This window comes from Podarcis vaucheri (assembly GCF_965113315.1).
Source record: "Podarcis vaucheri genome assembly, chromosome: 10".
Taxonomy (NCBI): domain Eukaryota; kingdom Metazoa; phylum Chordata; class Lepidosauria; order Squamata; family Lacertidae; genus Podarcis; species Podarcis vaucheri.
In genome coordinates, this window is record NC_138748.1 from 20,012,016 (window position 1) to 20,039,545 (window position 27,530).

The 27,530-nt window shown below is 40.1% G+C and overlaps 1 protein-coding gene across 3 annotated transcripts in view; it reads right to left on the bottom strand.

The window, feature by feature from the left end:
- Positions 1-27,530, bottom strand: part of MET (MET proto-oncogene, receptor tyrosine kinase) — a 99,247-nt gene that overhangs the window by 46,835 nt on the left and 24,882 nt on the right. For all 3 annotated transcript variants that reach the window (XM_082239468.1, XM_082239467.1, XM_082239469.1), the window contains exons 2-3: positions 21,908-23,128; positions 8,736-8,927 (exon numbers count right to left, since the gene is read on the bottom strand). In XM_082239468.1, the coding sequence (XP_082095594.1) occupies positions 8,736-8,927; positions 21,908-23,113 (1,398 nt within the window). In that variant the 5' untranslated portion in view covers positions 23,114-23,128. The remainder of the gene's footprint in view (positions 1-8,735; positions 8,928-21,907; positions 23,129-27,530) is intronic.

Here is a 27,530-nt window from a genome sequence, read left to right on the forward strand (position 1 = left end):
GTGTCACATTTTCTAGGCACAGATCTGGGATTTCCAGGTCAATGTCTGAATGGCGGGGTTTGTTTTTGTGTCCTAGCATTTTCCCTGGGAAAACCTGCATTTTACTGCTGGATCGGAGAAAACGGCACCAAGTTGTATTTAATAATTTTCTTCTGAAGACCAATTGGGTCAAAACATGTCATATTAGGCTTTGACCTGAACTGAGGTCAATTTGTTACTGTAACTTCTCTACAATCCTCTATTTTGACTACATCTTCATATTTTCATGTTGGATTAAAGTTTTGCTTCATTTCCCTATAATAATTAGAAGCATTTCACATTTTTTATTCTCACCAATGGGTTTAGTTTGGTTGGTTACGTGCAGCATATTTTCTTTATTAATTATTATATTTATATGCCACTTTTCCTCCAAGGAGCTTAGAATGGCATACAGTGTTCTCTCCCCTCCCCATTTTATTCTCACAATGAGGTAGGTTGGGCTGAGACAATGTGACTGGCCCAGTGTCACCCAGTGAGATTCATGACAGGGATCTAAACCTAGATCTCTCTGAAAAAAGGTAAAGGTAAAAGACCCCTGGACAGTTAAGTCCAGTCAAAGGCGACTAGGGGGTTGTGGTGCTCATTTTGCTTTCAGGCCGAGGGAGCCAGCGTTTATCCACAGACAGCTTTCCAGGTCATGTGGCCAGCATGACTAAAGGGCTTTTGGTGCAACGGAACACCATGACAGAAACCAGAGCGCACAGAAACACCGTTTACCTTCCTGCCACAGCGGTACCTATTTATCTACCTGCACTGGCATGCTTTCGAACTGCTAGGTTGGCAGGAGCTGGGACAGAGCAATGGGAGCTCACCCCATCATGGGGATTTGAACCACTGACCTTCTGATCGGCAAGCCCAAGAGGCTCAGTGGTTTAGACCACAGCGCCACCTGCGTCCCTGATCTCTCCACACCACAATGACTCTCTATTAACCTTTCTTGAATTGTATAAACAAGACCTTGACAAGCATCCGTCCCAAAGAAGAAGAAGAAGAAGAAGAAGAAGAAGAAGAAGAGGAGTAGTAGTTTGGATTTGATATCCCGCTTTATCACTACCCGAAGGAGTCTCAAAGCAGCTAACATTCTCCTTTCCCTTCCTCCCCCACAACAAACACTCTGTGCGGTGAGTGGGGCTGAGAGACTTCAAAGAAGTGTGGCTAGCCCAAGGTCGCCCAGCAGCTGCATGTGGAGGAGCAGAGATGTGAACCTGGTTCTCCAGATTACGAGTCCACCGCTCTTAACCACTACACCACACTGGAATGAAGTTTAGCTTCATTCTCCCGCCCCCGCCCTCAGAGTAAATACTATAGTGCACTTTGAGCAAAGAAATACAGACCAAACTTTCCTGATTAAATGACTGAGTTAGATTTATAATGCTGGCTCTGCTGATAGATGGATTTTAACATTAAAATATAATCACAGATGAATGTGTAGTGGCTTTCTACAGCAACTCAGGATATTTCAGTAATTGCTGTCTGTGGCGATGGCAAGTACTGAATATACAAGATCAAGAGATTAATGTCTCATTTATACTGGAAGTGAGTATTCAGCTTGAAGTACATGGCTACCAGATAAATTCAGTCAAGCATTTCTTTTTCACACTACCAATTGATCCCAATACAGCCAGAAGTCTCAACTACCAGTTAAATGACACACAAGTCTGCATATTAAGACTGTAATTATTTCCGTGAAAATGAATGCAGTAACTTTTTTTTATCACAGTGGGGGTCAGCGTTGGTGCCTATTAAAGCTGTGTTATTCAGTATGCATCTCAAAGATGGTTTCTACAAAACCAGGAGGCTTGCTTGAAACTAGACCAAGTTCTGCCTTATTATTTTTCTACGGCTGTCTGGCAGGTGTAAGCTGTCATCCAGAACAGATATGCCCAAAGCCAACTTTGCTGCATTTTCACATCATTTTCAGCCTACTCTTGTAAAAAGAGCATGTAAGTATCTTTAGAATACCGTATAACATTTTAATTCATTGAGTATAATAAATAGAGGTTTAAATATACTTTTCCCAAGAAACCGGAAGCATTTTTGCTTGGTTTAATGGGAGAAGAAATTGCAAAGGTAGATCAAAGATTATGTATGCCACAACAGCGGCAAGAACTTTATGTATATAATATAATAATAATTTATTTTTTATACCCCACCCATCTGGTTGAATTTCCCCAGCCACTCTGGGCGGCTCCCAATCGAGTGTTAAAAACAATACAGTATTAAATATTAAAAACTTCCCTAAATAGGGCTGCCTTCAGATGTCTTTTAAAAATAGGATAGCTGCTTATTTCCTTGACATCTGATGGGAGGGCGTTCCACAGGGCGGGCAGCCAAAGGTGGAAATTACAGGAATCACCAACAATTGAGGAGTGGCAGATGAAGATGATGGACTATGCGGAGTTGGCCAAGCTGACTGGTAGGATCTGGAACCAAGGTGACCAGAAATTCCAAAGAGACTGGAGTAAATTTATTTGGTATTTGAATGATTATTGTATAAATGTGAAGACACTAGCAGGATTGAAATAAATCTTGCAACGAAATGTAAAAATAGTATCTGACCATGGAGAAGAGAGGACTTTAAGTATAAAGAAGGACAGGAACTGACAGTTAAAGTGCGCATACAATCTATTTGGAAATAAAAAACCAGTTGAAGGGATGGAGGGAAGTCATGAGCTCAGCAGAGCAAAAAGTATATGACTTGTTATTGCAATGTTGGTATATTTTATGTTTAAAAAATAAAATAATAAAAAATTATATATAGATAGAGACATAGAGATTTAGCATAATAGATGCACTTTGGAGACTCTCACCTTTTCTATTTTAACAAGGAATTATCTCAAAAGAATCACTTGATTTCCCTACCACATACCCTTAAACCTGTTGGATTGCTCGATACCCCACTTACTTGAACCAACTTTGCCACCGCCACCACTGGGTTGAATCCAGTACTGCCCACTCAGTAGAAGCAAGGCTCTTTGATCCAGAAGAAGCTTCCATCAGTGGGAACTTCTGATGACATTAATACCCTTGTATCAGTATGCAAAGGCCAGTGATATTAGTTTGTATTATTATTGTTGTTGCTGCTGCATTTCTATCTCACCTTTTTCTCCAAGGAGTTCGAGGTGGTACACATGGTTTCCCCCCTCCTCACAACATCCCTGTGAGGTACGTTAGGTTAAGAGGCAGCAACTGGTCCAAGGTCAACCAGTGAGCTCCCTGCCCAAGTAGGGACTTGAACCCTAGTTTCCTAAGTCCTAGTCCAACACTCTAACCATTACACCACACTGGCTCCCCAAGATTGACAGCACTAAATTGTGTATAAACTTGTAAAAAATAGATTCTGGTTTATGAAGCCATAGTGAGTACCACAGACACTTGCTCTTCCCTTTCTCCTCCTCTTCTTCCATGGTATGCCAGGTTTGGCAGAGTTAGCATTAATTCAGAGTTTCCGGTTATATCCAAACTGGGGAACCATGGCTTAATGTTGGTTAACAGAACAAGGTTGTAGTACAGTATCTGATCGACATTAACTGGAGTCCCCCAGTTCAGACATAACAGGGAACTCTTGGTTTCATGCAACTCAAGATCTCCATGATAAAACCTGAACATGGTGGAAATAAAGTACATGGCTATGTTTAACACTGTTAAACCATGGTTTATAAAGTGTGGGTTAGTGGCCTAATGTTGTTGTTGTTGTTTAGTCGTTTAGTCGTGTCCGACTCTTCGTGACCCCATGGACCAGAGCATGCCAGGCACTCCTGTCTTCCACTGCTTCCCGCAGTTTAGTCAAACTCATGTTGGTAGCTTCAAGAACACTGTCCAACCATCTCATCCTCTGTCGTCCCCTTCTCTTTGTGCCCTCAAATGTAGCCTGGCTTATTGTGGGAATTTTTGTATCAGACTAACCAGCTGGAAAAAGGGTTCAAGGTGTCTATTTCTGGTGCAAGTCATCATATTTCTATAACTTCCATAAACCATGCCCAACTTTCACCCACTGATAATATAGCTTTATGTCCATAATATTGCTAGTTGTGACAGCATCATTCTTTCTAACCAAACCACTGCTGAGAAATACCCAATTCACTTTGCACCCAACAGCTGTAGTTAAAGGCTGCATTCCCAGCCACACATCAAAAACAGTCACAACAGTAAGAGGCAGAAACAGCTGCAAACTCTTGGTTGGGGGGGGAGGAGAAAAACTTGCAGAGAGATTGTCATCCAGCTTTCAGAGGAAGTAAAGCCATTTTCTTTCTTTTCTCATGCGTGACAGCTGTCTTAGCAGGGGAAAAAATTATTAGCAGTCTGTTTTGTAACAGAAACTCAACAATATTTAATGAACTCTGAAATCAAGGATATTCAGGGACCAACACAAAGTTTAACACTTTGGTGTAGCCAAAACAATGTGTTTGACTGGGCTGCAAGTTCTCCACTACAAGAAGATTATTCCCTTCTCATATCATTACTCTCTTTAAAAGAGGGGGAACGACTAAGATTTTTATCTGCACTCTAAAGACAAAATCCATTTCCAAGTCTAATACTTAATTGTCTGAAGTAGTTAGGATGATAAACTCTACACTTTCTTCTCAGCTGATAAAGTGGTTTGATCTTCAAAATAAACTAGAAGACAGTAATTGAAAAGGATACCTGTTCAGTAGTAGCTCAGTGTGTGTTTCATTGCTGTATACAAGCCCTCAGGACCAATATAGAAAAACAGTAAGAGACAGAACCCAAGTTGTTTTTGTTTTGCTCCAAACAAATGCATTAATCTTCGTCCAATCTGCCTGATTTGCAGGGAGCGGTGGGAGCAGTAAATATGTAATATTCTTTGGGGCCATGGCCAAAGCCACTTACATATTATACCATGGTCTGTTTGAATTTCCATGACCATGCTCTCACTATTTTTCTATGCAAATATTATGTATTTATTATTTTATTAATTCATGAATTGCCCTTCATATAAATCTCAAGGCAATTTACAGACCTACAACAACAAAACAACTAAAAGCAGGTTTTAAAACAGTGCAAAAATACAGCAACTAAATACTGTTATTATTTTTCAAAAGCCGCATTCTAGGTATTCTGATGGAGCGAACAGAGGGTGGATTAGATTTGGGGGGGAAGGCCAGTCTCACTGTAGCCCAATGGATTGTCACATATTTGATTATAATCATTAAACTATGTGCTATCTGAACTACATATCACCCCCTATCTGGACAGGGCTCACCTAACTACTATTGTCTATGTTCTGGTAACCTACAGGTTAGATTACTGCAGTGTAGTATACATAGGGCTGCCTCTGAATACAGTTTGGAAACTTCAGCTGGCGCAGAATTCAGCAGCCAGGTTGTTTACTGGGGATGATTGTTGGGGTATATTTACATGATGCAAGGAGACTGATCTGGACCTTTACATTTAGCCAACCAGGGAGCTAGCATCGCAAAAGTGCATCCCACCCCTAGTCCCTCACCTTCTGACCTGGCCAGAGCAAGTGGTAGAGTTGTGTATCTTGTCAGTGGCTATACCACTCCATTATGTTACCAGCAAAGGCTTGGGATTACTCTACCCAAAGGAAACTTAAACATGGAGTTCTGTGAATTTTGGCTGAACTTTGTACACAACCATTGTTTCCAATAACTATATTGGTTCGGTTGCCTCATTTCCTGCTGTTCAGAAGCAAAGAAGCACTCCTTTCTACCTGCTAGCCACATAAAACGAAATTTCAATACACTTAGCTTTGGCCAGATGATGCCAAGCATTTATGAGTTTCTAAACCAAGTGTTGGGACATTAGATTTGTTCAGTGATGTAACTGTTCTAATAATCTGATGTAAGGCAATGCTCCATCCCAGGAAATTTAAAGACATTCTAATCATTGTGGAAACCTCCCTTTTCCCTTCTCATCTGCTAAACCTTAGGGATTTTGATAACAAACATGCTTGACACTATTTCCCAGGCAACTATTTGCATAATTAAAAGAGGAAACTAATTTAAATAGACCTTGCATTCTAAATTTGCTGTATATTCTGGAAACACAACATTTCTGCAACTCTCCAACTCCTTTCGAAAAGAAGATATTTCAAGGAAATGTATATATTAACAGCATTTTAATGTATATGTTGCTACTAGGCATTAAAGGCAGGCCATGTGTTCTGTACTGTTGAACGTGTCAGCTCTTGGGCTGCGCAATGAGAAGAAAGGGGGAAGGCTTTGTGGGTTACTGCAATACGATATTAAAGATAACTTGCTCTGTAACTCAACCCAGCCTAATTCAGGGGATATGACTATTTCTACTAATGGCACAATGTATTTTATACAATCACATTCCTTTTGCTCCCTTGGCTGGCCTTACAAAAGGAAACGTGCTTTGGAAGCATTGTCCTCGATTTTTTTTTTTAATGTTTCATGTGATGGGGGGCAAAATGCTGAGTGAAATGATCTGGCATAAGAAATGAATGAATAATAAAGCCATTATAAAGCAGAAACATCTAACTATTTGTACTCCTATCAAAAACACTCGATGTTGAAGCACAAAAATTTGCAGAAGGCTAAGAGGAACTTGCAAGAAGAAATGATTTTGCTGTTACTAACCTTTTCCTTATAGCCAGCCCTTTGCTATTTTCCTCACCTAAAGGTTTCAGAAACTCTGAAAATGAAATTCAAGCTCTCTTTTGCTACTGGCCTAGACATATGCATGAAATAAGCGAGTACCATCATAGAATGTTTTTTTTTTGGGGGGGGGGGGAGACAGGTCAGAAATATCTGAAAGACCATCTCCTTCCCTAAAGACTCTCTTGGGTGCTGAGATCAGCAGAGAGGGCCCTTCCAGCACTAAGGAGATACTGATCTATCTATAAGAGGCTGCTTTATGATCCAGCAGCAAAGGCAGGAGCACTGGCTGCTTAAATGAACAGATCAGTGCTATGCAAGGTGGTGGTCTCTATTGGCTGTTTCTCCATAGCAGCTCCACCACAGCACAGGCTGAGTGGGTTTATTTAGGGACCAAATATGCTACTGTTTCCTGACACATGGGTGGGTGTGGGGTGAGAAGACTACTGGTTCAACATCAGATAGCTTGAGAAGCACTGGAGTAGATGATGATAATAACTATATACCGTATTTTTCGCCCCATAGGACGCACTTTTCCCCCTCCAAAAATGAAGGGGAAATGTGTGTGCATCTTATGGGGCGAATGCAGGCTTTCGCTGAAGCCTGGAGAGCGAGAGGCATCGGTGCGCACCGACCCCTCTCACTCTCCAGGCTTCAGGAAGCTATCCGCAAGCTTTGCAAGCCCGGTGGGAGTTCCCACGGGCTCACAAGGCTTGCGGGCAGCAGCCTGCAGCCCCCGCGAGTGTCCACAAGCCTTGCGCGCCCGGCAGGAGGTCCCGCCCGGTGCGGGAGGCTTGGGGCGGCAGCCTGTCGCCCAAAGCACAGGGAGCCCTCCGGAGGGTGCCCCGTGCTTCGGGCAGATGAGCGCAAGGCTTGGGGCGGCAGCCAGGGTGGAGGGGGGGGGAATAATTTTTTTTATTCATTCCCCCCCCCAAAAAAAACGAGGTGCGTCCTATGGGCCGGTGTGCCCTATAGGACGAAAAATACGGTAAACAATACAGACAAAATAAAGTCATCACCCTATACCAAATGAATTACTGGTTATAAATTGAGTGATAAAGACTTAAGAGAAGGAAAAAGAAAAATATACATAATAGTAGTAGCAGATTAAAACAGTTGAGCAGCATTCCCAACATCTCCAGTTAAAGCAGTGTTTCCCAAACTTGGGTCTCCAGCTGTATTTGGACTACAACTCCCATCATCCTTAGCTAGCAGAACCGGTGGTCAGGGATGATGGGAGCTGCAGTCCAAAAACAGCTGAGACCCAAGTTTGGGAAACACTGAGTTAAAGCATTGCAGGAGTACAGCCACTACAAGGCTAGATGCATCAATGATTCCACTCAATGTAATAACCCTAGGGAACAAATAAGTTCTTTATTGATTAAAAGATTTGCATGTCTATACAAACATTAGGTACTATCTCTTAACAGGTTAAAAAAAGAGAAAATTATAGAAAATAGAAAATTTATAAAGAAAAATGAAGTAACAAAGATAAGAAACAAAAAACATTTTTTTAAAAAAGAGACAAAGTTATTTACATAGTAAAAGTACACATCAGCACAATCCTTCCCATCCTTCTCATTATACTGTCTGATATAACATTCTTCTTTACACAGGTTTGCATTGTATAATATCATATCTTTCTGCTTTGTATACATTCCTTTGATCTTTTTCTTTACAAATATCACTCAATTTCTGCTAATATGGAGTTATTTGTACAATAAAGTTTTACATAATTCTTAAATATTATCCATTCTCTAGTTGTTTTTTGTTTCGATATTCCTCTAACTGATCCCATCAGTTTTGCTAATTGTAGATATTCTAACATAACCCTAGGGAACAAATCTAACATGGAGGGAGATCAAGGTGTCAGAGAAAGCAACTCAGAAACCTTAGCATCAAAATTTTATTCCACTTTGTTTTCTTCTAATTCCCATTTAAACTATATCTATATATTCTTTTGACATTCATTTACATTGTCTTTCATTACCAGTAAAGTGAAGCTTCCCTCCCTTCTCTTCCATCCCTCGACCCTTACTGCACAGGGTGAAGTTCAAGTGAGAAGGAAAAATCACAATCAATATTCCTTACCTGAATGAAGCGGCCTTCAGATGTGCCTAGATTTGCTATGGTAAGCACCCCTTGGGTGAAGACAGATATAGATGTCAACAAGACTGTGCTGAACTGCTCGTCAAATAAGTCAACCCGCTGCAAAGGTATTGTAACCTCTACCCGATACTCATCATCCTGTGCTCCACAATAGGTGGTGTTTCTCGAAAATGTCTGTAAGGAGAGTAGAAACGTGTTCAGCAAGTGACACAGGAGATGTACACACAACCCCATTGCCAGAAAGGAAAAGTCACTTTAAAAGTTGGCAACTGTTTTCTTACATCTTTGCATCACCATACTATATACAATAAGTACGCAAAACAAGAAAAGGATTTTTTTATTACAGAAGCATCTCTTACACCATGGGTACGCAAACTAAGGCCCGGGGGCCGGATCTGGCCCAATTGCCTTCTAAATCTGGCCCGCAGATGCTCCAGGAATCAGCGTGTTTTTACATGAGTAGAATGTGTCCTTTTATTTAAAATACATCTGTGGGTTATTTGTGGAGCATAGGAATTCATTCATTCCCCCCCCCCAAAAAATATATAGTCCGCCCCCCCACAAGGTCTGAGGGACAGTGGACTGGCCCCCTGCTGAAAAAGTTTGCTGACCCCTGTTTACACCAATTACATTTATTCTCATTCTCGTTTTATTTTCATCCTGTCATTTCCAATATACCATTTTCTGCTTAAACTGAAATATTTTGCATTCACACACCCCATGGAGAAGTTTATGCACACCTTACCCCTGGCAGATTAAAAAAAACTAACACTGATGGTTTTATTTACCTTACTTTAATTTTTTTTTTTAAATGAAAGTGTGGTTTCTATGGCTTCTTATTAGAAAATGTCTGCAGATGGCAAATGATGTCATTAGACCTAGACATTTGCTTTTAAAGGAGAAAAGGTGTTACTTTTGTCACCTGAAATCCTTCAGCCCAGGCAAAAATGCTGTAAGAATGGTGTGTTGTTCACACAGTTTCTAATAATTATTACTGTTGGGCCCTAACTAGACTTGTCTCTGCATTTTGAACTGCTTTAATTTTCCTCTGTAGATCTGGCAGTAGGGGATCAGGCCTTGATGGCAGTTAGCCTTTGATCAGCTGCTCCTAGGTAAATTTTTAAAATTCTGTTTAGGCCAGATTTCTTTCAAACACCTCTGGACTTGTTCTTTGTCATGTTGAGTTGCAGCCTTGCATTGTCTTCCAACCCATTAGTTTTACCTTAGTCCCTTTGGTTCCATTTGACCTTCTGTAATACAGTGGTACCTTGGGTTACAGATGCTTCAGGTTACAGACGCTTCAGGTTACAAACTCCACCAACCAGGAAGTGGTTGCTCCAGGTTAAGAACTTTACCCCAGGATAAGAACGGAAATCACGCGCCTGCGGCGCAGTGGCAGCAAGAGACCCCATTAGCGAAAGCACGCCTCAGGTTAAGAACCATTTCAGGTTAAGAATGGACCTCTGGAGTGAATTAAGTTCTTAACCCAAGGCACCACTGTATATAAGTATTTGATAATCTGAGTGTATGAGTGTTAGCCGTTCAGGTTGTGTTCTCAATAAAGCTGAAGACTGATTTACATGAAAGTGTGGCTTGGATGAGGGTTTAGTTGACTCAAGAAACACATAATATAACGTGTTGAATATGGAGCAATTACATATTGGGCTATATGAACAGTATTGCCTGGCAAGTCCAATTCCCTTCTGTAGCAATAACATATTCAAATGTATTATTTGTACATGTCTATTATACTTTAAATTATATGAAACTCAGAGGGTCTTAGGGTCCCAAGAGGCAAAAATAGATAGAGAAACTAAATAAATTTAATTAGGCTGAGAATATTTTGGTGTCCCGTTGTTTAAAATTTATACTTGCCAATGCAGTTTTGTATCGTCATAACTATTACCAAAAATAGATTGTTCATTTTAAATCTTCTAATTCATTGAGAGAAAATGCATGTATTTCTTTTCTGGGGAATTGCTCCCAGTACAATGTACTTAGAGAAACAGCATATCTATGTTGTATTGACAGTTCAATGATAATCTGTCAACTGAAAATTCAGTTGCTATTGATGCTTCATCTTCTATATCAGATAATAAATATGGGCCATTTAGATGTCAATAAGCAATTTAATATGGCTTATTGTAGGTTTCTATTGCATAATATTAAATGGAGCAATACGCAGTGAGAATAGACACAATAAAATATGGCTGTCTTCTAGAATCAATACTTTGCTGTTTTTTTCTTCATTGTTTAACATTAACTTTAAGGGTTTTTTGAAAAAATTAAAGGTAGATTATGTCATGACTCATCTCACGGAGATGTGTCCTTTGATTTCTGCAAAAGGCCTTTAAATAACAAACCAAAATAAGGATAATAAAATTGTTGTCATTTTTAAATCAAATTTTTAAAATGTTAATTTCCATCAACCTTACTTCACCTTGTCAAGAGTGCAAGGTGACATCAGATCATCAGGAGGCTAGAGATAAATCTATCAAACTATTTGCTATATTTTTGCAATAGTTTTTGCATTCAGCAACATTGTGTATTGGACTAAGACATATTGTTACCTATTATTTTGGGTTCAACCACTTTTAACTTCCTCCTGCTACATTTCTCATTACTGAAATACAAAGGCAAGTTGCACACAAAAATGTTCAAGTGCTATGTTTACATGCTATAGTAAGATTTCTAACAACAACATCGAAAAAGGAAACTAAGGCACAGAACCCTTGAGATTTAATAATATTTAACATTGGTATAGAGAGACGGCAAGAGCTGTTCAACAATGGAACGGACTACCTGGGAAAGTAATGGACTCTCCGTCACTGGAGGTTTTTAAACAGAGGGTGGATGGCTATCTGCCAGGACTTATTTAGCTGTGATTCCTGAATTGCAGGGGTTTGTACTAGATGATCTTTGGGGTCACTTTCAACCCCACAGTTCTGTGACTCTACATATTATTATTGCTGTTTTCTTTCTTGGAAATTGTTAGAAATCTCAATAGAGAAAAACATCATTTAAAAAAAAAACATTTTTTTTTTAATGCAGCTATCTCTAACTCCTAAAGGCTAAAAATCTATTTATATACTGTATAATCTTATCAGGTAGCCCAGGCTTAGGCAAACTCGGCCCTCCAGATGTTTTGGGACTACAACTCCCATCACCCCTAACTAACAGGACCAGTGGTCAGGGATGATGGGAGTTGTAGTCCCAAAACATCTGGAGGGCCGTGTTTGCCTATGTCTGAGGTAGCCAATCTGGTTAACTGTGTTAGTAAATTTTTAAGAGGCACCTCTGACTTTAACTCTTAAGGACATAGTTTAGCTTGCCTCGCCACACCTCTAACTCACTAAATTACTATTTACTTGGCTGACAATATGGAAAAATGTCATTATCTCTGGATTAAATGCTCATAAACCTGACGCCAGATTCCAGTGACAAATCTCACAAATATTGTAGCTCAGCAAGACCCTATTGGTATGTGACTGGGCATTTCAACTTTCTTCCATGTACATGAGTGAAAGTACAAAGTCTATTTGTGACTCATTCACTGGGGGGGGGGATGTATCTGATGTACATCAGAATTGGAATGCGATGAGGTTTAGGCAATTATTTAATCCATGTCCGAATTTAGTGTGAAGTCAAATTGTATCTTGCTTGCTCATACAGTAATTTGTGGCTAGTTGGAGTAACTCTGTACCATGATGTGGGTCTTTTGTTTTTTTTAAAAAAACAAACACTTGTGGAGCTGTGGTGGAACAACCAAGTGTGCTCTCTCTGCTGATTCTAAGCTCTGAGAGAGTATGTAGGGAAAGAGGTGACGATCTCTCAGATATTTGGGGCCCAAGTCATTTGTTTATTTATATAAGTATTTATATACCACCCAACTGCAAAACATATCAAAGCAGTATCGTTACTTTCCGGAAACAGATCTGGAGGTAGGAACAGAACCGCTGAAGTACTATGCTTCCATCCTTGAGTCACTGCAGAAGGATATGATTGTATCCTTGAATGAAGTTGTGGCATATAAATTTAACAATTAATAAATATATGAAAAAGTATCAAAAGCCAGTGAGAGGTTAATGAACATGAACAGAGTCACACTCCCTCCTTGTCTCTCCCATTGCATGTCATCAAAGGTAGCTTTAGTGTTATGACCAGACCTAAAGTTGGACTGATATGAATCCAGATAGTTAACCTCCACCAAGCTTGCCTGAAGCTGGACCAACAATATCACATTGAGCACATTGCCCCATAAAGGGATGTTTGCAACTGGGCAATAGTTGATTCACACACATCCAGGTCTAGGAAGGCATAACCACCACCTCCTCTTTCAAGGTAGAGATGGCAACTCGCCCTCCTCCAATGAATCACTAATCACTCTGTGGACACACCCAGTCAATCCTTTATAGCTAGCTTTAGGAAGTCAAGATGGTCAAGGGGCAAGAGGTGGCTGCCCTCTTCAGGCAGCTTGTCTATGATCTCAGACAGCAGTAATCAAAATTGATCACATGGAACAGGCAGTGCAGAAGAACTGTACCTATCATATAGCTATAATGGGAGGACTAATTCTCATCATAGATTCAAGCTGGAACCTGAAATTTCAGTTAGTTACAGAAACTTGAATTTGACACTTTGCTGAAATCAACTTTCTACTGGTGATCAATCCATAGTGTTGGGGGGGGGGGTTATGATATTCAATGCAGTTTGGAATTTTGGATGCATTTGGATTTCTATACTATAGGTGGTATTTGGGTATATTTGAACCTGATGAAAACAGCTACAAATTTTTATCCTAAGTAACGTGGCCTGCACAAATTCGACTTGTAGGCTTAATAGCATACATTTTATATTGTGATAAAGAAAAGTTGTATGAACCTCCCCCCCTATATATATATTGGCAAGCTTAACTGACAGGTTGTATCCAACAATGTTGTCCCAGTAGTACAAGGGCTTCCACCTGTGAAATGGACTTCCTCTCTTCTCCCCCCAGATTTGAGGTACCTTGGGCTAGTCAGCAACTCTCAGCCCAAGGTTACTCAGAGAGTTTTGTGGCTAAGCAGAGATTTGAATCCAGGTCTCTATGTCCCAATCCAACATTCTAACCACTATACTACATAGGATGAAATCTATGAACATTTACGTTTATATCAAATCAATAGGAGTGCCTGGAAAATGCTGGCCCCAATTTCAGTAGATATCTAAATATCAGACATCCAAAGTCATTCAAATCAATGGAAACAATTGTTCAAAAGTCAAAAGAAATAGCAGTAATAAGAAACATTAGCTATGAATTTAGCATTCTACATTTCCAGAAACTCCAATTCTAATTTACGGATAAAGCGAGGGTGGGGAACGATTATGCTAGTGGTGCATTACGTAACGTAAAAAGAGACAAATGTTGATGTAATTAGCTAATACAAATTAAAAACATCGCACATTTCCTTTTCGGAGATCATTCATGGTATTATTCACTTTTGGTATTGATTACCACTGCATCAGTTCTTGTAATCTGGTTAGTACATTAGCACTAAGTAAATAGTATTGATTCAGATACACATATAATGCATCCATGCAATCTTTGTATTTTGTCCATTTCCTTTGCATTAAGCTTCAAGACAGCACAAGCATAAAAGCTGCTAGCTGTTATAAAATCTAAAAGTATTTATGTGAGGTTGTAAAGGTAAAGGGACCCCTGACAGTTAGGTCCAGTTGCGGAGGACTCTGGGGTTGTGGCGTTCATCTCGCTTTACTGGCCGAGGGAGCCGGTGTACAGCTTCTGGGTCATGTGGCCAGCATAACTAAGCCACTTCTGGCAAACCAGAGCAGCGCATGGAAATGCCGCTTACCTTTCCGCCAGAGCAATACCTATTTATCTACTTGCACTTTGATGTGAATGAATGAATGAATGAATTTATTAATACGGTCACAGACCAGCATCAACACACACAATATCACAGATCATATCAGAAATACAGAGGACAATTTGAATATAACAAGGATTTAAATATAAAAAATTAAAATTAATTATTAGCGTGCCCACTGTAATTAACATTTAGGGGTTTGGTCATTATGGGAAACCACTTGCTTCCTGCGATTAATTGCAGACGCACAGAATTTGGCTACATTTAATGTAGTCTTGGGATTCTTGTCCTCTAGCAGAAGTTTTAAACTATGGTGTTCCGATTCTTTCCTGGACTTTTGCAGGGAAGCAGAAGGCACAGAAAACAAAGTTAATCTCTAAGGCATACAGCAATTGTAAGTGCTTACAAGTTGCTTGCAGCCAAGTAGTACCAACCACACTTCTTACACCCACCACAGTCAAGCTAACAAACCAGACTAGAGTCAGAAGGGACCCCCAGGGTCATCTGGTCCAACCCCCTGCTATGCAGGAATCTCAGCTAAAGCATCCATGACAGATGACTATCCTACCTCTGTTTAAAAACCTCCAATGAAGAAGAGTCCAAACCTCCTGAGGGAGTTTTTCACAAATGAAGAACAAAAACTAATGATGAGGCCGTCCCCTATTACTATTGCTGTTCCTTGCACACAATAAATTTGACATATAACCAGTATTTTCCCAGTAGTGGTGTATGGAAGTGAGAGCTGGACTATAAAGAAGGCTGATTGCCAAAGAAGTGATGCTTTTGAATTCTGGTGCTGGAGGAGATTCTTGAGAGTCCCATGGACTGCAAGAAGATCAAACCTATCCATTCTGAAGGAAATCAGCCCTGAGTGCTCGCTGGAAGGACAGATCCTGAAGCTGAGGCTCCAATACTTTGGCCACCTCATGACAAGACTCCTTGGAAAAGACCCTGATGTTGAGAAAGATTGAGGGCACAAGGAGAAGGGGATGGCAGAGGACGAGATGGTTGGACAGTGTTCTCAAAGCTACCAGCATGAGTTTGACCAAACTGCAGGAGGCAGTGGAAGACAGGAGTGCCTGGCGTGCTCTGGTCCATGGGGTCACGAAGAGTCAGACATGACTAAACGACTAAACCACAACATAACCAGTTCAGTTATATTCTTTTGTTCCATTTGTTTTGAGATAAAAATACATTTATTTTGAAACTTTGTGTTGTACTGTTTTGTGCAATGCTGCAAAAGCATGAAAAAAAGGGGGAACTAATATGTATTTACTCAAAAGTAGTATATTTTGTATCTATTTGTAATGTTCAATCCGTTTACTTAAGGTGAGTGTCTGTTTAAAACAAGTCACATAGCTACTCACAATCAAGAGAAGTGATACTTTTAATCCTGCCAAAAAATTGTACAAAAAAGAGAGAGATTATAGTTACAGAGCTTTGAAGCAGTTATTTGTCTCTATTTTATTAAATATTACTAGACATATCCAGGGGACAACAGATCAATAAATGTCTTTGTGGTTTCCTGGTGGAAGGCTGCAATTATTTTCTCCCATTACAAAATAAGCATAACTCAATTCCCCTCATCTATCATCTTTTGTAAAGAAATATCACTGTGTGTTTATTTCACTGTCTCTCTTGATTTCATTTTAGGGGGCCTCTTGCCTTCATTTCACACTCCTAAATCTTTTCTTTCTCTATTTGCATCTTCATTTGACATTGATAGTGACCAGTTTATCATGCAATGGCAGAATGATAGAGTGTGGCAAAAAGTCAGTAAGATAGAAGTTCTTCTAGGTGCTTTGGATAGTGGGTTTTGTCGCTGTTTGTCGAATTATAGTTTATGCTACATGTCTTGAAATATTTCAGCTGTTTTGTCCTGGATAAAACAAGACCTAGCATCCTCAATTTGACTACTTCATGCTGAAAATGACTAAAATTGAATCTGTGCCCAGTCCACTGTATTCATTTCCCCACCAGGAGTGTGGCAAATAAAACGCCAGAGAAATTATTCAGAAGCTTCCAGGGTTGTTTGCTAACCATGTTCTAGTATCAATGAAACAAAAGGTGGTTTTGTTTTTTTAACCTTTCCCCGGTATTGTTTGAATCTTTGTCCTCTTCCTATTGAATTTAAAATAAGAACTAGCAAAAGAGCAAAATCAGTAGACTGGATCCAGAACTAAGTATACATAACAGGAGTGGCAGAAGCTAATTTTTCCACCCTGCCTCCCCACTGCAGTGCCCCCTCCCAAAAATATTCCACTAAGGATTGTGGCCCCTTAATGATCCAACCTAAAGAGTATTTCTCCCACTTATGTTCCCACTGAAATTGATAGGGACTGCATAGAAAAGTGTTCTTGGTAGACTAAAACTAGTGTTTACAACAAAGAGCATAATCTTAAAATCTAATGTCTGTTTTTAATGGATTTCAAATGTCTGTTGTGCAGTATTGTTATATACAGTAGTTCACATGTCGTGAAAGGTTGTGTGTTGCTGTATTATTGATTGTAGATGTATTGTTGTTTTGAGTTAATGTTGAACCTTGAACTTCACTGACAGGGGAGCTAGCCCCAGCATGCAGGTAAACCCTTTTGGACTACTGTCATACCTTGGTTCATGAACAGCTTAGTTGTCGAACAAATCGGCTCCTGAACCCCGAAAACTCGGAAGTACCGGTAAGTGTTCCGGTTTTCGAACTTTTTCCGGAAGCCAAATGTCCAACACGGCTTCCGCTTGAATGCAGGAAGCTCCTGCAGCCAATCGGAAGCGGTTTCTGAACAGCCAAGAGAAATGGTTGGCTGCCATCATTTGACACCAGTATAGAATTACTGAGATATTCCAGGTCTAGTGAAGGCTTCTCCTTGCTCCTCCTCCTAAAAAAGCACCAATCATATCCATGGTACCTCCCTTGGGCCAATGTGTAAAAGGCCCTGAAACACCTAAAAAGCTTCACTGATGCAAAGGACACAATGAAGGTGAAAAATAAATACAGTGGTACCTCGGGTTAAGAACTTAATTCATTCTGGAAGTCCGTTCTTAACCTGAAACTGTTCTTAACCTGAGGTACCACTTTAGCTAATGGGGCCTCCCGCTGCTGCCACGCCGCTGCCACACGATTTCTGTTCTCATCCTGGAGCAAACTTCTTAACCCGAGGTACCACTGTACCTTTTTGCTGCCTTCACTGCTTCTAAGTAGGCTTCAACCTGAGCACACAGCAATGTTCTGACTGCATTTGTTGGGGCAGAGGCAGATTTAGGGGATGCAAGTGGTCCTGCACTGGGTGCTGAGCTGAGAGGGTGATGCAGCAGGAACTGCAACAATGACAAACAACCGAAGGCAAGAGTGGGGTTGTTGTTTTTTGCAAAGCCCACTTCATAGCAATCAGCTCCAGGGATTTGTTGCAACAAATACTATGCACAATGTAACATAGGGACTATAGACCCACTCTATACAAAGCAGTAATTAAGTATCCCAAGACCTGTAAGTTAGCAACAATTTAGCATGAAGGTGTTTAATGAGTTAGATTTCAGAAAACCCGCAATGCATTTTTTCCTAAGATTTCTAATAAAAAGTTTTTACAACACTTGTTTCTCTGAGGTAAAAATCAGGAAAAATAAATACACACATTTTCCCCCAATTACTACTTAGGAGCATATATTCATTTTATTTCCCCCTTCATCTTATCAGTGTTATTCATCAAAAGCCTGCTCACTGGTTTCATATCTTATGGCATTTATTGAAATTGTGCATTTTGCTCAGATAATCAAGCCATCAGCTTCCCTGATATATTCATATGCAAAACACTGGCAGAATCTGGAAAGTATACTCAAGCAAGCAACATTTTCCTGATAAGTTGAAACTGGCCAATGATTTCATCAATATTTTAATGAAATACTTTGGTGGGGAATACTATTAAATTGATCTGAAAGAGTTAAAAGATTTAAAAACAACACCCAGATTTAAAGAAAAAGGAGAGGCCAAACACTAATATGTTGCTATGGAAGAAAACTGTTCTAAACACTTCTTTCTAGAATGAAAAATGAGTAAAGGAAATTAAACTTCAAGATGAAGAAGAATTTTGTGCCAAATACCAGAGGGAAAGGGCAAGAGGTGACTATGCAATATTTTATTTACTTATGTTATTTAACAAAATCTATATACTGCTTGATTGCAATAACCCATCTAAGCAATTTACAATCGCCACATTACAAATATTCCTGAGAAGTGCAAAGAATACATATTTTTATAGCACATTTTAGGGGCCACCAGGTGAAAGCCACAAATAACTTTAGCTGAAGAGCTTCAGTTTAATCCATTCATTCTCAGTGAGACTGACATTAAATTAAAGTACTTTGGGCATACCAGGTTTTTGATTAAGCTGGTAAGTTTGAAAAATGAATGAAAACACTTTATTTTAAAATGTCTTAGTTTGGTATTAGTAAGCTCTAGAGAGGACTTTCTAAAAAGCCTAGTTTTGTGTCCTAAGCACATTCTTAGACAAGCTGATAGCTAATGGTTTTTTTCCAGCAAAAATCAACAAAAGCATCCATATATTGTTTTCTAATGCAAAGCTTGTTGCTTGCTTTTCACTTTTTCTGAGCCTTAGAGCTTAGAACACACAAATAATGAACAGAGTTCATTTTTCCATAATCCAATTTACATTCTGTGGGGACAGTTCTGTGAAACATATCCATTTGCAGAAGTGAACTGGTGAGATTTCCTTGCCTATTGGACTTGGAGACACACACACTCTCTCTCTCTCTCCAGTGCCTGCAACTAACTATTCGATTAAACAAGCATGCACTTGAAAAGCTGCAAAAATAATGTGCAGAAAGTTTTTATACAGTGCTAAAGTCCCTTATTTCAGGTACTTCTATGATGGAGAGAGGCTACAGTATTAATTTCTTAGAGCTGCAATAATGAGGGCTGAGAGGTGGGGTACAGGAAGCATTGGTATTATTTTGATAGAAGTTGCTGAATCTTCCTGAACACCATGTTGTCAATCTAACAAACAAAACTATGCAATTTATCTATATTGTGCAAAAGGCTGGTGTAAGAATACAGTCTTGTCTGTGAAATCCTGTTAAACTCAGGAATGCTTATTAGCTCCTGCAAGTTTTGTTTTAAACTAAATTAGTAGCCCAACACCAGGAAGTTATGTTGTGAAAAAAGGTGGTTAAGCCTTTTGTCAACTTGAACTTTCACTGATCTAATTCTCACACACCACCTGATGTTAACTAAACAACCAGATTCCTAAACACAAAGTTCTTCCTCCTATCTGGAAAACTAATGTTGCAACAGCGAGAATTTCTGATTGCTCAGATAACTGTAAAGTGAAAAGGTAAAGGTAAAGGTACCCCTGCCCGTACGGGCCAGTCGTGTCTGACTCTGGGGTTGCGTGCTCATCTTGCTTAAGAGGCCGGGAGCCAGCGCCGTCTGGAGACACTTCCGGGTCACGTGGCCAGCATGGCGAAGCTGCTCTGGTGAGCCGGCACCAGCGCAGCGCACGGAAACGCCGTTTACCTTCCCGCTATAAAGCGGTACCTATTTATCTACTTGCACTTAGGGGTGCTTTCGAACTGCTAGGTGGGCAGGAGCTGGGACCGAACGACGGTAGCTCACCCCGCCGCGGGGATTCGAACCGCCGACCATACGATCGGCAAGCCCTAGGCGCTGAGGTTTTACCCACAGCGCCACCTGCGTCCCAATTGTAAAGTGGTCTGCAATATATTTTTCTGGATATTGAACTGCTGCAGACAGATATGCAACACATAAATTCTCCATGAAATATTTGGGAAAATTTGAGTATTTGTTCAAAAAAAAGAGAGAAGTTTGCATTGAACTTATAAAATGCACACAGAAAGACAAGTTGAGCCTTTAAGGTGTGGGATGACATCAACATGAAAAATACTACATCACTTCGTTGGCAGTGCTGGCAGCTGCAGAGGAATGAGGTAATGTTGCCAAGGCTTATGCCAGTGAAAATTTAAGGCTACACTCCTAGGCACGCTTACTAGGGTGTAAGCCCCATTGAACACAGTGCCACTTCTGAAGGAAGCCTGCACAGGACTGCACTGCAAGTTTGTAACTGGGTGCATTGCTTCAGAGCTTAAATGTTTGCTGGGCCACATAAAAGTGGATGTGATGAACATGCCTCTTTAAAGAACTCTTTTTGACTGGTAAAGCCATCAAAATCAATTAAATTTCATTATACAGCCGAAGACCCATTAAAATGAAGCACAAAAATCATACAAACATAAAAAAAATATGTGGCGCTTATATAAAATAGTAAGAGAATAATAAGCCATTTACAGTGATTATTTTTGAACTGTAAAATCATAGATTGTTTGGAGCTAGGGTTTCTGAAGAATTGCCTTCTCTCAACTGCCCATATACAGACACACTCAACCCGAGGCCCTGCTCCAGATGTGTTTCCTTTCAGTGGTTAGGCTGGCCGCTCTGGAGAGAAAACCTTTTCTGAACTGGTGCCGCAGCAGTGGTGCTCTCTCAGGCAAATTTGCTTGGAGCTATGATTGCCATGTTTTAGATCACTGACCAAGTCTGTTCTTTTCTAACAGCAGTTAACATCAAATGGCCAGAACTGTTTTCCTACTGGTAGCTTTGGTTTCACTTATTTGCCTTAATGAAGTGATGGCCAAACCTGGCCCTCCAACTGTTTGAGGACTACAACTCCCATCACCCCTAGCTAACAGGAGCAGTGATCAGGGATGATGGGAATTGTAGTCCCAAAAAACAACTGGAGGGGCATGTTTGGCCACCACTGCCTTAATGGATTCAGGTTTGTCATTGCTATTTAATAGTGTTTTAATTTTTGTATTTTAAAACCACCCTGAAGCCTATTTCAGTAGAAAGGTTGAATAAAAATTTAACAAATACATAGCGGTCCAGTGCAAAGTAAGTGCTTGTCTTCAATGAATCCAGGCTTTTCAAGGGATCTTTATTTCTAATAGATGCTGTATCCTCTTAAGCCTCTCCAGTGACCTCTATATTCAATTTACAGGAACCGCTTCTTACAAAGATGAATCATCTCTGGTAGTGACCAGCACTAATTGTTATTTATTTAGACAGACAACTTAAACAATTTGAAATAATTGTCCCTGGACATCAGCCAAAAAAATGGAAGCCCTAAAAAAACCCACACACTACTAACAATGGAAATCAATGGGGCTATGCACTGAATAATGGAATGCACAATATAAATGAGACTAGGGATGGGTGGTATAATTAGCCGATTTAAGTAACTAATTAGTACCATGCTCACTTACCCTGCTCAAGCAGTACTTGCTGTCCTTTCTGTACAGATGCTGAAGACATTTCATGTTTTGTTGGTCTACAATCTTGCCAAAGAACTCGTCGATGGTTTTGATGGAGATTGCACAGACAGCAGATTTATGAGTTGGTTCCGCAGAGTCTGGTTTACTTTGAGCAAATACACCATAAAGAATATCTTGGTTGACATCGATTCGCATTTCCGAGGCTAAGTCTGCACCTGGTTTACCAACATAAGCAGCCTGCAAGAGATTTAATACCTCATTCGACCGCTTGGTTGACCTCTTCCTCCGTTTCTCAGTATAAATGCACTCAAGAGGCATTTCCATGTATGAATGCAACACGGACTCAAAAGAGCAGAACCGTATGATCCTTGTGTGAAAAGCCTGAGAATCTATAGATTCTCTCTGGACAGTGAGGAAGTACACAAAGTGGTCTTTTTCAAATGCATGGATGTACTTAATAGGGTAGGATTTTCTGAATTCTGGAAGTACATCAATGTAAGAGTAAGCAGTGAGAAACTCAAAACCATCTAGGGTTTCTTTTAATCTCCGAACAGATAGCGAATGCAGCGAATGGTCCTGCCGAGATGAATTATTGATAGTATTTCCAACATAGAAGTACACAAATCTTTCCTTCTCTGTTACCAGAACTTTGGTTCCTAAAGGGCTTACAACACAGTCAGGACACTGGTCTGATTCCTCATCCATCCTTTTAGAATACATGCAGTAGACTTCCCTTCCAATGTCAGCAGGATTATCAGGATGAATGACATGGCGCTGACAAGTTCCTTTTGCAACACTGCCACAACTGATGAGCTGGCCTTCGTAGTATGTTTCTAGGAATAGAGCCATGTTGATGTTATCCTTCCAGATGTTATCAGATTGGTTTACTTTAGGCTTACATTCTTTACAGGGAGCACAATCTGGGTTCTCCAGAACGGGTCCAGTCTTGTACTCAAATATGTTGTGAAGGCTTTCATTGAAGACATAGATTTTATTGACCGCTCCCCCATAGATGTTGTGCTTGTACAGAACTATATTTTGTATCGGGGTTTCTGCAGTGAAATTAGGAAGTTGGTATTTGACATTCAGATTGATCTCCAGCCTTGACGCTGCCTCTTTACATTTACCTTTGCTCCTCTGTACCAATATCAACAGAAATAAGATAATCCTGGAGGCAGAAGTAGCAGGGTTCTTCATTACTGCAGATTTGTCCTGTCAAAAAAACATTTAGGAAGTCAGTATGTGTAATAAATCACAGAATGAATTATCAATCAGCAAAAGGAAATGTGCATCTAAGTTGTATAAGACTTTAGCTGTTCTATCAGAGGGCAACACCATGGGATGCAAACAATAGCAAGGTGGTGACCAAAAATTGAATATAAATGATGAAAAGCAGCAACAAGAGGAAGCCCTTCTGATAATGAAAGTGTGTTCATGTTGCTTTATCCTTGAAACATGCTACTTTACACATATAGATGATAGATAGATAGATAGATAGATAGATGATAGATAGTTATAGCTAATTATGTCAGAGTTGCTTACCAATACAAGGAACTTAATTCAGCTCTTTGATAAAAATTTTCAGGAAAATCCATTATGAATACAATTTTTTAATGTAGATAGTAGGCAGCCATTTGATTTAACATATAGTTCATTTTAATTTTAAACTGCTGTAATAGAAGTATGTTCATTTCAGTTAATTTCAGAACGAACCTACCATGCACAAAATAGGTAAGGCACCAATTTTTTTGGGGGAAATGTGACTGCTATTGTTAAAATGTGGCAAATTTATGAATTTCCACTAGCATCACACCTGGATAGTTCAGCCAGTTGAGCATGAGACTCTTAATCTCTGGGTTGTGAGTGTGAACCCCACATTGGGCAAGAGATTCCTGCTTTGCAGGGGGTTGGACTAGATGACCCTTATGGTCCCTTCCAGCTCTACAATTCTATGATTCTATATAGCCCAGTCTTCATTATATTTTCCCATAATAACAATATGTAGCAAATACTATTCTAGTAATACACGTGTGTGTGTGTATGTGTGTGTGTGTGTGTGTGTGTGTTTCAGGAGAGTATTTTGTTTTCATACGAAGTGGGAATTTTTAAAAAAATCTTTTATAGTTCTTGACATGCCAAGAGCATTTGGGGGAGATCATTATACCACTGCTTGAGTAATGTGTTTTCTGCATATTCTGCTTATTGACTTTTTTTGCTGGGATTAATTGGATTCACTTTTTTAAATTCCCACAGCAATAAGTCACTTCGGGGAGCCTTTATAATGCACAGGCGGGCAAAAAGCAGCCTCAGACAACGAACTGACAAGCTAATTAGGCTAGTGAAGAGCCTAACCTTGCAAATTTCTTCCTTTGTATTCATTCTGATGTGGTTTGCAGAGTAAAAAAAGACTCATATGACTATATGGGCACTAAATGAATTGTGGTTGAAGTGGGTTTTGCACCAGTTTTCAACATTATACTACTGTTAAGTCACACCAAACATTGTTCTATTGATACTTAGGCACAGTTGCTAAGCTAAATTTAGTTTCCCTGGAGGAAAACAATTAAACAATCCAAAAGGAATCATGGCCATATGTTGTTTACAGGATTTTGCGGGGAAATGTTATTTAGCTGCAGATGAATAGTATTGTTACCAATATACAAATGCTCCTAGCAAGCTCAAAGCATTTATTTATTTATTTTTATTTCTAGAAATGTTCAACAAGGCTTTAACAAAGCTAACAAAGAGTCTTGCTACGTTAGAAACAGTATCACAGCTTTTGCTTAAAAGATACATTGGCTTGGATTTAAGGAGCGGCTTGCACCAATGGAAGGCACTTCAGTGTTGAATGGTTTCTTTAAATGTAGAGGTTCATCATTGTTCCACTCCATGTGTATGTCTTTAAGGGGCCGGAGTAAGGGGCCAGAGCAAGATAACGAGACCCTGCTTTACAGCTGTGAAACGTAGCAGGTGCTGCTGAGTTGTATTTGATTAAGGCGTGTCAGCATTTGGGTAGAGTATATAAGGAGCAGCACCTAGCTCTCCCATTAACCTGGGGGCTGGGTTGGTGGTTGGGTCATGTTTGTTGATGTATTTAGTGTAAATGGAGTTTTTGTTTTTCTTATTAAAACCTTCTTTAAGTTATTTTTGAGTCCTTTCTTTTTAATGCATGGTCTCCCCAGCAAGCTCTCTGCAGCGTCACTATACTGCAAAAAGCCAACATCTTTGGTTATGGGCCCAGCTGCTGAGTGGATGACTGCATATTTTTGGACTCTGAGAAAGGTTTGAAAACTCCTTCTCCTGTTAGCGTAGTTTTTGTGGGTCTGGAAGAGTTCCAGAATGGTTGACCGGGTTCCAGAAGCTGAGAAGGCTCTGGTCTTCCCACAGCTGACAGATGAGAACTATAGTTTATGGTCTTTTCGGGTGGAGGTGCTTTTGACCTCTAGAGAAGTATGGACCTATGTAACTGATGACCCTCCTGACCCTGTAACTAATGCTTGGTCGAAAGGAGATGCAAAAGCCAGGGCAATAATTAATTTGGCAGTCAGCGACCAGCAAGTAGTCTATATAAGAAATAAGAAAACTGCCAAAGAAATGTGGGACAGTCTTGCAGCAGTACATGTTAGAAAAGAGTCAGCATCTGCATTGACGTTTTTCAAGCAGTTGTACCAGACGAAGTTGCAGCCTGGTGGTGATTTGGCAGCACACTTGAGACGTCTGGAGGCAATACGCGGCGAATTAATTCGAAGGGACATGGAGGTACCTGATATTCAGTATGTTTTTATCATCCTTTGTTCCCTTAATGAGGACTTTGATGGTATAGCTAGCCAGATATCTGCTGTTCCACCAGCACAATTAACTGTGGAAGGGGTAACGGCAAGATTAATGGGCGAGTTGGATAGAAGGGAGGCTTGTGCCATAAGCACTCCTGTTTCCAGAAAGAATGAGGAACACCATATGCAAACCTGTGGTGATACAACTGCATTTAAAGCTGCAAAGCGTTGTTGGTTCTGCAACAAGCAAGGACATTTTGCAAGGGACTGCAGATCCAAAGGAAAGCAAAGTACTCCCAAGCCTGTTTCTGTTCGTCAATCACGGTCGTCAGCCCAGCAGCCGACATCGTATAGTAGAGACAGAAACGAGCCGCGAGCTTTTCATGCTCGGACTACAGATCGTAAAAGAATTAAAGGTGCCAAGTGGAATTCTTTTATTATTGACTCAGGAGCATCGCAGCACGTCTGCAATGATCGAAGCTTGTTTATTTCTTTCGAAGAGGAAATTGGTAATGTACATTTAGCCAATTCACAAGTCCTGCAGTCGCTTGGCAGGGGTACTGTTAAACTTGACTCTTTAAACATTACAATAGCGAACTGCATTTACTGCCCATCAGTGGACAATTTATTATCAGTAAGGTGTTTTGCTCGTCAAGGCATAACTGTGCGTTTCTTAAAGTCTATGTGTGAGTTTTTCGAGGGGAACAAACGTCTATTGTATGCCCGGGAATCTGATGGTTTATATAGACTGTATTTTCGCACCTACTCCCAATCGCCTATAAACTGCACAGTAGCACAGTCAAGCCAGGGGTTGAGGAATGTAAGACCACATTCTGGGTGTGTCCACATGGCGCACAGAATTCTGGGACACCTGAATTTTGCTGATGTAATTAAGACAAAGAATATTGTTAATGGCCTCAACTTAAAACCATGCAAATTCTTTATGCAGTGTCTATCCTGTTGCAAGAATAAGATTAAGGTTGCACGCAAGGGTAGGTGCTCAGATAGGAAAGTAACTGAGCCATTTGAGCGTGTACATTGTGATTTAGTTGGGCCACTCCCACCATCATTAGGAGGTTCAAAGTACTGGCTTACCCTGATAGACCAGTATAGTAGATATTGTTGGACTTATGCCATAGCTGAGAAGTCCCAAGCATTTGAGAAGTACAAGGTTTTTTGCAACTGGGTAAAAACACACTTTAACAAACCAATTAAGAATCTGTTTTCTGATCGGGGCGGGGAATTTGTTTCTGAGGATTTTGAGAAATTCCTGGAAGCGCAGGGGACTACTCATGAGTTATCTTGCCCACGAAGTCCCTGGCAAAATGGGCTTGTTGAAGTTGTGCAGCGTGACCTGCAGGCAGGGGTTAAAACTTATCTGCACGATGCTAATCTGCCCAAAGCGTTTTGGGCTGAAGCACTCAATGCTTTTTGTTATGTTAGAAATCGCAGTTATCATTCTGGTTTAGATGTCACCCCCTATGAGAAGCTGTTTAAAAAACGCCCTAATCTGAAATACCTACGCATTTGGGGTTCAGATGTAATTATGCATTATCCTGCTAAGCAGAAATTGGGTGAACGTAGTGTTCAGGGGAAATTAATGGGCTACCAGCAGGGGGCGTACAGAATTTACATACCAGCAACTGGCAAATTTCATATTACCAGAAGCATGATACAAACTGTAAATTGGAATGGAGTTGCTGTTTTCCAAGATACTGATGGTATAAATGATACTGAGGAAGAAGAGGTAGAAGCAGCAGCAGCAGAAAATGGTGCTTCTGAATTAATGGGGAAAGACAAAAAGCCTGTTGAATCTGATAATTTGTTTGAGGATTTAAAGT